This window comes from Teleopsis dalmanni, chromosome 2 (assembly GCF_002237135.1).
Source record: "Teleopsis dalmanni isolate 2A chromosome 2, ASM223713v2, whole genome shotgun sequence".
Classification (NCBI taxonomy): Eukaryota; Metazoa; Arthropoda; class Insecta; order Diptera; family Diopsidae; genus Teleopsis; species Teleopsis dalmanni.
The window spans coordinates 73,343,661-73,357,816 of record NC_051847.1 but is presented as its reverse complement, the minus strand read 5'-3'; the positions used below and the strand labels follow the sequence as shown (position 1 = coordinate 73,357,816).

The 14,156-nt window shown below is 30.3% G+C and overlaps 2 protein-coding genes across 2 annotated transcripts in view; one reads left to right on the top strand and one right to left on the bottom strand.

Moving 5' to 3' along the window:
- Nucleotides 1–5,368: 5,368 nt before the first annotated feature.
- On the bottom strand, nt 5,369–5,917 carry LOC119674846. Its single transcript, XM_038086003.1, has 3 exons — nt 5,853–5,917; nt 5,707–5,781; nt 5,369–5,570 (listed from the first exon to the last, which is right to left on the bottom strand). The coding sequence occupies exons 1-3, from the start codon at nt 5,915–5,917 to the stop codon at nt 5,369–5,371; spliced, it is 342 nt and encodes a 113-aa protein (XP_037941931.1).
- Nucleotides 5,918–13,877: 7,960 nt separating this feature from the next.
- LOC119674845 (inactive histone-lysine N-methyltransferase 2E-like) overlaps nt 13,878–14,156 on the top strand; it is a 6,636-nt gene continuing 6,357 nt past the window's right edge. The window contains exon 1 of the mRNA XM_038086002.1: nt 13,878–13,968. Coding sequence (XP_037941930.1) covers nt 13,878–13,968 — 91 coding nt within the window. The remainder of the gene's footprint in view (nt 13,969–14,156) is intronic.

Here is a 14,156-nt window from a genome sequence, read left to right as displayed (position 1 = left end):
CTTTTTGATGATATGAAGTAGAATATTTGTTATTTATTTAAAGGAAAAATTCACATAAATCATATATGATGTACAGCTAGGTACAAAAAAATAAAAAATATTTGAAGGGTAGAAAGATATATCTGCCAAAAACATTAGCAAATACTCAATAACTCAAAAAAGGTTTATTCAAATTATTTAGGCAATACATCAAATTTGAATCCATAGAGTAAACTACTTTCAACGTAATTCAATTATATCGTAAGTCCATTGGAAATTTAATTCTTTAAAAGATATTCGACTTGTTTTTTTGCTTATTTATTTTATTAATATGAAGATGGAATATAGCATCGCGTCCTTAAAATCTACTGTGAATTTTACTTGGAATTAGAGTGACTCAGTATTTTTATTGATTTCTATTTCATCTTTAATAATTCGTAGTATTTGAGATTTCCTTTAAAATCCAATTCATTATTAGATGTTGAGTTCCCATTAAAAATTATTTTTCTTTTATGCATCAGCGCAGAGTCTTTTCCTTGATTCATGCTTTACTCCTTCTTTTTGTAGAATGAGCAGACGGTAATACAGATGGATCCTGTGTTATTTAGATAGTAGTTCAAATTAAGAGGTCTTCTCAGAGTAGTTATTATAATTTTCAAATAGTTTTTTGTTATGTTCAGACAATTCTTATATCAACTTAACTTGTAGGTTTTTGTAAGCGATTTAGAATGTTGTACTCGTAAACCGATAAGTGTTTGTAGTATAATCTCTCTTGAGTTTTCTACCCACTTTTAATGATAAGGGAAATGTTAACTCCTTTTTAGGTCACAGTATGGTTATGCACGTACAGCTTTCATTTTTTCTGTATTGTACAGATAATATACATAGGACTTATAATTATAGTTCAGCTGCATTATAATTCCCAAATTTATCGTAACATTTTTCCAAATTTTTCCTTATATGAACAATTTTTGTCACTGATTTTTCTTGCTATTCCTAGCGTCCTACTACCTTCATTCTTCATTCTTCACTAGTTAATGGATTTTTCAATAAAAATGAAACGTGGGTACTGCTTAATAAATTTGTTCGTTTTTGTTAAAAAAACTAGTAGGCAGGTAGAATCAGATGACGATTATACCAAAACGATCAGGTTTTTGTAGTGGTATATAATGTTGGATTTCATAAATAACATTTTTAGCAAATTTTAAATGGAGTTCAATCATAGTTCTGGAGTTCTTTATTTAATGTTGAAAACTTAACAAGTGAAAAAATAAAATAAAAACGAAAGTAATCAAAGCAGAGCTGACGGCCTGTGAACTTATAATCAGATAAATATTACTAAACGAAAACATGAACTACCTATATAATCGAGAAATAATATATTCACACACAAAATTCATTTGGTCGAAATGGGACAAAAACAAATGACAGAGACTTGTTCAATACAAGGATTTATAATCAGAATACCTAAAGTTGATTTACTTTCAGAATAGGTATAACCCTGAAAGACTAATGCAGAAGCTGCGGTGATAAGAGAAGGAGGAGTTTAAAATCATTTATACCTTTTTTATTTTGCTTTGACTGATGATGAGTCAGGTTGATGTTCTAGAAACCATCGTCGTTGTTCACCATATTACATTGATTGATCGACGAATAAAAATTATGAAGCTTCTTATTCTTGTATGGATCATATGGAATAGTGATCTTAATTTTGAATAAGGAAATAAATATAAACAAATTTCATTAAGACTGATATTGCGTTTTCTCATCATGTACCACCAGCGTGATAGTGTTATGATTGTAAAATATATATTATATCTCTGGTATACAGGCAGTATAAATCATAATGGTAAGCACTCGTTGCTGCTTACAAGACAAAGCCATCAAAACGTTTCATTTTTATTATTAACAATGAACTGAATCATTTTGTCCTGATAATATTTTCTGGACATTTTCTTATCTAGTATTTTTGTTGAATTTGGCCCCTTGTACTTATTTTATTTTCTATTTGAAAAGGTAAATATTTAAAATTGAAACACTTTGAAGCCGTATCAGATGTGGTTATATAGAAAGGTTGGATAAATTATACATGAATTAAAAATTTGTTGGATTAAGTCCATTATTCTTAAATAATACTTTATTATAGACATTTTCTCGTATGTATAGTGATTAGTAAATGATATAAAGGATCACACATTTTTCTTGTCCTTTATTACTATTATGTTTTATTACTAAATACTTTTATTGCTACCAGTATTGCACCTCATTATTCTTATGTTGCTACTACGTCTACAGTTACTTCTCCCTAAAACCTTTTTCCAAAAAAAATAAATTATATTATTAAAAACTAAAAAAATTATTTGACTTATCCAATGCAGTTTTCATTAAAACTAAAAAGCAATTTCGATTTTAAGCGGTTTCCCAAAAATTAAGAAGTTGCAATTATTTTGACATTTTCATAAATGCAACTGACATTTGACATGAGTTCAGAAGCGCAATTCAATGTGAACAGTTGCCAAGTCGCGTACAAATTTTTTCGTCCTTTTGGATTGCAGAACTTATGCATCGAGGCAATTTGTAATTAATCCTTTTTAAACAGTTCTTATCTATTGTAGTTACTCATGTTAGAGTTTTGGGTTGAATTTTATGTTTTTTTTAAACCACATTCAAAGTTACTTTAACAGCGGAATGACAAGTACTTGACTGTTAGATTGAAGTTGTTAAATTTCTGTTTAAAACATTGCAAATGGCATTTTTCAAAGGATTTTACTTTTGCTAGTTGGCAACTTTGTAATTTATAGAAAGTACTTTCAAACGGTTGCGAAAGAATACGAAGATATATGTACATGATTATATATATATATATAATAATTTTAAATAAGAGTTAACATAACATTTTAATTAACATAGATTTGCACAAAGAAACAGAAAGTAAATATAAGAAGTCCTCGGTTTACGCGAAGGATCCATTTTCATTAAAAACGGAGCAAATTGAATTGAAAATGAAACCTATTTACAGTGTGCTGAGTGGTTGAGATTGACTTATGTTAAAAGAAAGCATAGAATTTTATTTATAAATCTATTAAATTACAAAATATACTACACATTTAATTTTTAAAATGTATTTAATAATAAAATAAAATTAAATACTATTTAAAACTTTTAGAGAAGCTAAGAAAATGTCTGAATTTCGGAAATGTATGTAAAAGTATATATTATTATTATTTACTTATAATTTTAAAGTCAATTTATTGTTTTAATTCAGTACTAACTAACGCCTTTCCTCAGAATAAGATGAAGTACATAATAATTATAGATACACATTTTCTAAATGCACAAAACATGAGGCAGGATCCCAAGATATCTCCTCAAAAATTCAACTTATATCGTATCATCAGATTTAACACCATGTGACTTACAGCTTTACGTATATGCTAGAGGAACATGCTTCAGGCATATCAGAATCAAAGAAATCATGGGTTTAAGTATAGTATAGGAAGAGAAGAACAGTTAAAAAAATTCGAACGAAAATAAAAAATTTAATCAATTGAATTCGATTATTCAATTTATTTAATCACAATATTACTTATATTTAGTTTAAGCTTTTTCAAATGGTATGTTTTCTAAGAGCTGTTGTAATTCAATCATGGTCACAGTCAGAGACTTACCTCATCTTCATGTCTGGAAAATAAATCTAGTCAAATGCTATGGTTTTATTCTAATAAATTTTTGTGTACATTTTTCTATTATTGACCATTGTATACCATTTGGTTAAAATCTTAATACATATATCATATTCTTCTTCTTGAATAAATTAGTTTTTACTTTTACTTTAAAGATAGTCTTTATAAGACATCCCAACTCCAGAAAGCTGTCGTAATTGCCTTACTCAAAGTATTCTGTAACGCTGTGACAATATTACACTTCAAAATATATAAAGCTCAACATCTAAAATTACACATAATTATTACAGTAGTATATATATAAATATATATATTCTCACAATATAATGCAGTTCATAAATTGATTGTAATATATAAATGATATTGATTAATTAAAAAGTGTTATATATTATAAGGCGGCTTAAGCTTCCGGATGACGATCATTGTAACATGGACTCATTTGCTTCGGTAGGTAATTATATCTTGGATTAAATAAGCTGTAGTGGATCCTGACTAACTTATAATCGTTACAAAATTTGCTATATCAGATCTTACTTACCATTCATCAGCCTCTAATTCTATCCATATACATATTCGATTTATTATCAAGAATACGTTCCTCCCGTACTTCATTAGGTATATATCTTCTTTCAATATGAATTTAGACAATTTTGTAAAGAAAAAGAACATTCTTATGATTATTGTATTTTACTCTATATTTTTAAAGGTCCATGCAAAACCTTTATTGTTTGTTGATTTAGCATAATTTATACAGAATAAGTTTTAGTAAAAATAATTCTTTATTCTTATAGAGACTTTAATAATCCTCTACTTATCTAAATAGGTTCGTGTATTTGATTGTGTATCTGGAGTTTAACCTGTGGGAATATTTTCCAATTCCATTTCTGAAATACAAAAGACATTTAATGTTCAATTAATTCAAATTATAATTATTGTTAGGCACTAATTTCAAGAATGTTCTGTTCTACTATAATAGTTTAAAGAGAACTACAATGTTGTATACCTTTTTCGTCAATAGTGTCGTCTTTATATGTTTCTAAAATATCTTGGACATGCTCATTAACAACACGTTTCTTCCACTGATATGTTTTGGCAGGGATTTTTCTTTTCATTTCGTCATGCGTTTTTTGGATTAAACTTCCTAAACAAGAAATACCTGTAAAAAATTATAAGCGATTAGTACTAAACGAGCAATTCTCATTAAGTACAATAAATGTCTGTGCTCACCCGCCTCTTCTACATTTGTATCAGTTTGTAAATTTTCAATGCCATCACCATTCATCCTACGCCACATCTTTTGAATACCTTCGTCAACCTTTTTAAAGTCACACAAATAAATAAATTATATATTTACAATATTAGTTATTGATCACAATAAAACACTTACAGTCATATCATCAGCAAAACGATCGTTGAAGAAAAGGAATTTTTTCTTCTCAATGGGACGAGTTACGATAATTACATATTTCGCATATGCCCTAAGAACCATATTAATGTTTGGCAATGACTCCTTGACATCATCCAAAAGTACTCCACCCAAACCTTTAGTACGATGCCACATTAATAAATGCATTAGCGAATTACCATCACGTACATTGTAGGTTGGCTTAAAGGAGAACTTTTTCTTGTCAGCGCTTATATCAATTTTTGGGTTATTTACAAGAGCCTCGCTTGCTAGCCACTGTATTAGAAATAATATGTAATCATTAACCAATATGCATTAACCAGTAAGTTTTTACCTCCATAACAGAATTGTCAATATCTAGTTGATCGGTTTCAGTTAGAATTTCTTGTAAACTCAATTTTAGATCTATGCCACCTCTATATCGTTCCCGCATATGCTTCACAATTTTACTTAATATGTTATCACAATATTTGGAAACATAGCTTCCCCATTCCTGCCAGTATCTTCGTTAAAATAGTAAATTAGATTTGAATAAAAATGTGAAATATATTATAAATTCTACTCGTGTTATATTATTTCTTGAAATCTCATTGTAAAACTTGTGGTTTAATATATTAAATATATTATAGAAATACGTACTTAGATTCCAATGAGCGATTATTGGATGCGCTATATTGGTTTGCATTGCCACCAGCATTAGGTACCTTCTTACTTCTACATTTAATAAATACACATATAATATGATAAAAGTCTATTTTATCACTAATATTCACAAATATACATACGTTGACTTTTCTACAACAGATTTTTCGGATTGTTTAAAATCTTTTGAACAGCCCGGTCTGTCCATCTTACACAAAGTTTTGTATTTCTTTATTTTTCAATGACAGTTGTCAAAAAACTATGTTTTCAACTATAAGCTATTCACAATAGCTTTTAATATGAGCTGTTCACAATAGGTTTTTACATTAAGTGCTCACAATAAATGTTGCAGTTGACGCAGTTTACTCACGTTTGTAGTGCATATATGAAGTACTCAGTCAAGAATTAAGTTCTAATTTTCGATATAGTTTATTGACCGGATTTTTTATTAAAGCTTTTAAGAATAATTAGTTTAATCTTGTGTAACTATTTTAAAAGCGAGGATATTAAATGTGCTCTATTTTGAATTGCAGCATTGGAAGTACGATCAAGTGCTTCATTGTGATGCTTCACAAATACATTAATTTGCTAATCTTTCATGTGTTATATATGTTTTTCTTTTTTATTATATATATGGATATCTTATTTCAACGAAAAAGTTTAAAAAACTCTGGCAGGATATGCAATAATTAAAAATAAATAAATCAAAAATATAAATATTAAGAAACTTGTATTCAAAATGATACACAATGTGCAAGTTTATAATCTCAGCGACTCTAAGTTTATGTTGCTTATAGGCTTCAACACGAACACAACTCGGTTGAAGATTAAAAGCAAATCTCACTTAAATGAATTGAATATTAAGGCCAAAAACTCCTATAAAAAAGATTGTTTATATAATATTTAAGAAATTAAGTATATTAAATATATTAAGTATATATTAATAACTCACCAAAATTCGCCCCGGCAACAACAAAACTGATACACTTAAACTACTCTTTTGTCAGAAACGTCCAAAATAACTGTCCAAAATAACTTAATGTATCTTAGCTCAGGTTTCGTGGGTTTGACGATACCTTCGCATTGGAATGCAAAGGGTTCCCTTCTCTTCCTTGTTGTCGTCAGTACTGCGGTTGAATGCGTGCTTCGCGTTTAGTGTGACTACTGCACAATATTCTTTCAAACCACTTCTCCATTTTGTGCTAAATCTGTGCTGATATAATTATAAGCCAAAATATTAAATATTAAACTTTCTTCAGTGCAATGACCAACAAGAAGAGCAGAATTGCACTTTTCGTTCGTCAAAGACTGTTGGCATTGTTGGTCTTGTAAGTTAGTGTACTAATAATAAATAAAAATTTTGAATAATTATAAAAATTTACAATGTACTTAATTTTATTGTGAAAGTTAGAAGGTATACATACTTTGCCAAACTTCAGCGCGATGGACTTTTAGCAAAAGTTGATGACGACAATTTTTGAGCACAAAATCTTTGATTTCCTTGATAAGTTGTTAATCAGCTGAAGTTGATGAACCTAAGCAATTGTTTTCGAAGTTTTCGTCATCTCTAAACACAATCAATGCACACCATTTTAAACTAAGTCTTCGATCCAAGTGGTGTTTTGAATTTTTTTTAATATCGAAACTAATAGTAAATGTGTGCTATTTTCATTAATAATATAAAATCTAGGATAATGATGTAGTTCTGCTCAAATACTATCGGATTAGATTAGATTTTAAAAGGGGTTGGGAACTTGTCACTACGTCACTGCATTCTTTAAGAATAATTGTGACAAACCCACTTTAGTTCCACAGACTAGTAGCAGTTAAGAACGCCATTATGTCCTTTGGAGAGAATTTGCCTCATTTCGTTATAAGTGGATAGGCAGTGTACCGAAGTGCCGAAGTCTAAGTCTGGCAAGAGTATCATAGCGCTGCTGTTTCCTCTTCCAAAGTCTGCAGCCTTCGTCTCCACTTATACCTACGTTCGATAGATGCTTTTTAATTCCGCAATGCCCAGTGAGAAACCTTGTGACAAGTCGGATGCCACTTCTGTTCAGCATAAGTAACTCCCTAATTCTGGCTTTTGATCGATACGGCATGGATTCCATAGTTTGTTTGCAGGCAATTGTATTATCCCAATCAATCTGAGTTGCGCTTTCCAGTCACTCAATAATTTTAAGTTTGAAAAAACTCTATGAAGGACCGCAGAATAGTTGTGGCCCAATATAATATGAGGGTATCCCACTAGTTTTTCGTTTTCCTCAAATCCGCTGTGCCCAGGGATCCATACTAACTGAACCCTGTTCCTTTCAGCAAGCTCTTTGAGAAGTAAAAGGTATTTCCACAGTAGTTTTGAGGTCACTCGAGGTGAGCGTAGTGCTAGGAGTGCTAATTTACTATCAGAGAAAATAGATATGTTTTTTCCCGTGACGGGTTTCTGTTTATATTCCTTAAGATATAGTTCTATTGCGTGTACTTCGGGCTGAAAAACTGAGTGTTTTTGACTCATTTTTACAAATATTTTTATGGTTTAACCCCATATACTCCCGCTCCCACTTCTTTCATCCATTTGGAGCTATCCGTGTACCTCACATGGTAGTCTCCAACGAATAGAGGTATATTCAAAAGTTATAATTGGTTTCAAAACAGTTGGTCGTTTTGTAATTGCTATTAATCCTAAAATCTATAATAATCTGACTGTATATTGATAGGTATTTCAATAATGCATCTTTTTTAAAGACTTTCGATTTCTATTGTATTTTAAATGATCTTATAAAATCTTAATTATTATGAAATACATTATACATAGCATATTTTTTGATATTTTATCTTAAAAATTTAACTCAGAATAATTTCAATAAATAAATAGTAGACGTTTCAAATTATTTCATACTTTAAAGTTTCTCGATGCAACAAAACACTAACCATTTTAGGTAAAAACTTCAATCATTGCAATAAAAACTCCCCACCGCTGCAACCGCCGCTAGGAAGGAATAAATTAAAAACTGCAACAACCGTTTTGAATGGATCCGCCATGGTTTTAATATGCCGTGCCTGGGTCATTAGCATTAAACATGTGATGGAGTGTCCGTGGGCTTAAGCACACTTTGTGTGCAGTATTTACTTTTCCTTTATTTAAATGTCATTATTTGAGTACCGGATTTACTATTTGCTTCTGCTCAACAATCTCATGTACCAACGCCTCCGGATATAAATGGGGTTTTGTCAGCTTTTGCTTTGTTTAGATGGATTTGAAATTTCATTTTAATTTTAATTCCATTTGCATTGTTATTCAATTTTGCGTATATGGTTGATTTCTACACATAATTTAATTTTATGCTTATTTAATAAAATTGCATAATTCAAATTATAAATAAAGTAGATGTATTAAAACGTCATAAACCATCACTGATTTTATAAAAGCAATTAATACAGGTTAGGCAATTGAAATGTGCCCTATTCAAGCCCTATCCATACCTTTTTTTGTGAAATTATTTTTTATTGATTTAAATTACAAAAATTTGTGTAAATAATCAAACTTTCAGAATCCATTCACTCTATCCCGATTTGGCCACCTTTTGCGTTGACTATGACCTTCATAACGGTTAAAAAATGAGTTGCATGTTTCACGTATATGATCTTTCGGTATTTTGGCTTATTGGCTCACCTTGCTTACTATTCCAAAATGGCCCAGATCCATAGTCCATCGGATTAGCATATGGCTAATTCGAAAGCCATTGTGTGGACGAAAGAAAGTGTGGAACATGATTTTTTAACCATTCTTGGTTCACATGACCTTTATGAGACCGAGACCGGAGCCGAGTCTTGTTGGATTATACGTGGCGTACGACTGAAATGTTTGCGTGCCTATGACTCTAACACAACTTCCAAAACATTTTCCCGATAATAAGTCGTATTGACTTTGACACAAGGTTCGATCAAAACGATTTACCAGCGTCTATCGGCTTCACAGCTGGCCATATCATTATTTGTGATGGAAAATTACTTAGAGTGATTTTGAGGTGGCCATTCGTAGTCTCAAATTTTCGGCAGAGCGTTTTGTTGCTTTGGTGTAACATCTTGTTCCTTTTGCAACTTGTAGGGCTTAACTTTAAACTTTACCATCATTTTGGAACAGGCCTCGGGTCTTTCGGTGAGATATTTTCAGTTACTTGGCCATTTGATTGTCACTACGACGTGGATTTAAATGCTCCATTTGAAATTACCTAAACTCATCTGTTAAATCTCATATTATTCTGTAATAGTCTTTTAATTATTATGAACCAATTAGTCAATTTTTTTCTGCTGTAATATTACTACATAACTAAAGAATATATAAATTTGCATTACTTATACAAATTAAATGCTCATTATTCTTAAAGCAAGTCAAAGTAAATGAATTCACATCATTATTTCGCATCCTTAAATGTTAACAAAACAATGTTGAAGAGAACTCGCATTCTACAATACATGAAAGCCTGAAATCATTTACAATGTATCAAGACCGAATGATTTCAGACCGAAGTGGGGTCATTAAGAATTCAGCAGCCGAAACCAGCACGTTTCCGTAAACATTTTAACTTGGTCATTGCCTTAAATGCAAAAATAATAAAAAAAAAGTGGAACAAGTACAAGACAATGACAAGGGAAAAGAGGTTGTCAACGTTTAATGTGGATTATGTAAATCATTGTCAACATGAACGCAACAAATCTTTATCAACAAACAAATACCGAAACTCAGATAAATACTGAAATGCATGTCGGAAGCAAAATCGTCTCACAAATTCGCTTTTTAGCTCATTGTGGGCCTTCAGGGTTGACAAAGGATTTTAACATAAATAAATAAAATTAATATTTATTGTAGTTTAAGTATGAAAATGTAAATCTAAAGGCATATATAGTTTTTGTGTGATTATGGATGGACATGGATGGAGGTTTGTGTGATAGATGAACCTGATTAAGACTAATTACGATATTTGGAATGACACTACTATTTCTGAGCAATCCCGTTTCTGCATAGTTATAAAATACATATTAACAATATATTGAAACTATTTAATTTTTATCACCTCTCTTAACTATTTTATCTTACAAATCATGATAGACTCTTTTAGATATATACACTATTTACATGGTTCAATTTATATTTTTATTTTCTCTCTTTATTTAATGTCCTTTCCGATTGGTGAATCTCGAAGAAGTTTCTCACACTACATTTACTTTTAGTACTTTAGTACTTTTAGTACAGTTTTAAGTTTCAATTGGTTGCTATCAGGCAAAATGTATAACACTCGAGATTAATTTATAACAGTTACGAAAACAGTTTAGATATTTTACCAGATTAATAACCAGTTTTTTGTCAAGGTGGGATCACTTACCATACGTTTTTTTATAAAATATTTTCTTTTTTCTCGTATATTAAGAACTTTGTAATAATATAAGAATACTTTTAGGTAAGGAATAGTTAGGGTGAAGAAGATTCATTGATCGTGAACACATCACAGTTGACACTATTCTTATCCTAAGCAGAAATTATATTAAATCTACACTGTACTTTTTACATACAAGACGCTATAGGTGCAATTATCACATGAAGAAGATAGGTGCGATAGAAAGTGAATCCTGTTGGCTCTGTCATGAGGAGCAGGAAACATGCGAATATGTTCTATATAACTGTTCATCGGCAGCAAGACGTAGACTTGATTAGTTTGGAAGCGGGAACTTGGTCTGCAATCAAAATTGTAGAATTCAGTCCACAGTAATTACGAGATTCATAAATAGTTTAGAATTGTTTTAGTTGGGTTTTTAGGCGCGATTAGAGATCTTTTAGTTCGGGGTGTATTCTTAGCCCATATTTAATAATAATAATAATAAAAACAGGCAAGCAATTTTTATTTTACTATACACCGTTTTTAACGCATATACTTGTGATTTATTTTCCGCACGTTCTTTCGCATGATATATTGTCATGTCTCTTTATCAAAAAAAGCACCTTATAAAGAATATGCATTTCGGAAGAAATCACCCTGTAACAATTCACAATTATTGCGTTCATATATGTAGGCAATATAGGATATAGGGACGGGGTCATTTTCCCTATGTTTTTGATTATTTACTATTGTTATATCGGTAAATTTATCTGAATATCGGTAAATTTGAAAGACCATTTTGTAATGGTCGAAGCTATTTCCACCACAATAAGGAGTACATTCTGAGTCAGTTATATATATACTTTTTAGAGTATATATACTGTATTTCATATATTTCAGTATACTGCAATATACCGTATTGCTGCTTAGTTGTTCTTTCTCAGTCTGTTCCTTCCTTTATTATCCAATCTGTGATGTTCTCAAAAGATTAAACATAGATTATTATCTTTGTTTTAAAATAAGTAAAAAAATTTATTTTCGATATTTTTATATCATATTACTAAACAATGAATGCATTTTACTTACTTACCTAATTAAATACTATCTTATTCAATTAGGTCATAATAATTATAAATATTTTATAAAGTCTATAAAAATTTGAATATATGTACAACTAGTAAATACTCTCGGCTCCAATTCTTTAATCAAATAACAAAAATGTTTTATGCATTATTTTTTGTCAATCACATAAGAGTTGAGGATTGCAAATTAAAAACGAATAAAATGCTTAAAGACCTAGAAAGCAGAGCAGTTCTGTAAGTGCTTAAAACTCTTTTTAATCATTTCGTTCCTTTTTGCTTTGCCCTGATTATGCGCCCCCATAGAAATTTTCATAAAAGTGTGCATTTACGTTGCTGATGCAGCAGAATTCATAAAAATTTATGATTTTTGTGCTGTGCAAGTAAAATAAATACACAGAAAAAAATCATTGAATAAAGGACGAAAAAGATGTATTTTTATAAAATTCATTCCCTATGAAATGTGCTCCCCCAATTACGTTAACACAAAGCCAACGACATCAAAAACAGTACAAAAAAGGAAAAAGTTATGGAAAGATTGTTGTCAATGTAGCAGATACATTTCTGCTGTTGCAGCAGTGCATACACAGTTGATCCCTTGATTGAAATCCCTTTGATGCTGCAAGAGCCTTGCCTCATTCAGTTCCGAATGATGACAACAAATGACAGTTGAATGCATAAAAGTCTGTCGGTAGTTGCACGCAAAATGCAAAATGATTCTTAAATGCACCCGTAAAAGCTCAACTAAAGCCAGAAGATGTTCAATTATTTGCAGAATGAGATATACTCCTACACTCGTTGTATGAATTTCATCGATTTTAATGGTTATCAGAAACTTGAGGAAAATTATATAAAAATGTGCGTTTGTCATATAAATCAGTGCAGATTAATACATTTTATTGAAATGATTTTTGAAAAGCAGCTTACGCAGAGCAGTTCATAAAGATTATTTTAAAGATTTTTTAAAAGAAAAACTTTTTGGCTGATTTTTAAAATATATAATGCAGTTTTTATTATTTTAATGCGTCTCCGGGCGTACATATCTCAAAAGAAACTTCGTAAAAATGTAATCTTCGTAAAAAGATTGTCATACATAATAATAAAACTATTTTGAAGGTATGAAACCATTGCTCTTACAACTTTTCATAGAAGGCTTCCTTAAAAATTTGATTTATTTGGCAAAAATAGTGTCACACATCTATTTTAACAGTGCCAAACATTCACCAGAAAGTATTTATCTGCTTTAGTTTCTCACACAGAGACTCACTAAGGACTTGACTTGAAGTAAAGTAGCGTTCACCTGCTCCATAAATGTCTATCTTTACTTACAGTCACAGCACTCAACACTAATATTATTGATTTTTCAGAGACCACAGGGGTTGGGACTGCCGCTGATACTTACCATTTTAACTATAGTATTTCTTTTCAGTATTCAACTGATATAGAACCACATTGCTTAATCGACGTTCATATGATTACATACGTCATACTCAAGTATGACGTATTACGACCTATATTAGATAGATATTGCATATTCTAGATAGATATACTAGATTAGATAGACATTGCATATAATATCTAAATAAAGTGAAAACATGAAAAGAACTGTTTCTTCTGTTGTCTGAACTTTAACCGGTATAATATAATATCAGTAATTACTATATAGCATTCAAAAGTCTATTTTATTTACTAAAAAAATTAGCCAGCAATTGCTAAAATGGTTGCCAACAGAAACACTAACACCAATTTAAAAATCAAACTTCGCAATTTATATCATATTTGTGTTAAGTTGAGCATTGACTACAAGCGTGAGTGAAGCTGAGAGGTTTGCTTTGTAATTATGCAGTGGTTTGATGTAAGTCTACTCAAATTGAAATATAAAAACGTGCTGATTATAATTTATATTACTATTTATCATATAGTAAAATAATTAAAAACAGTTTTACCAACTAAACAATAAAACTTATTTTGCTCTTTTACCTTTTACTCCCTGAAC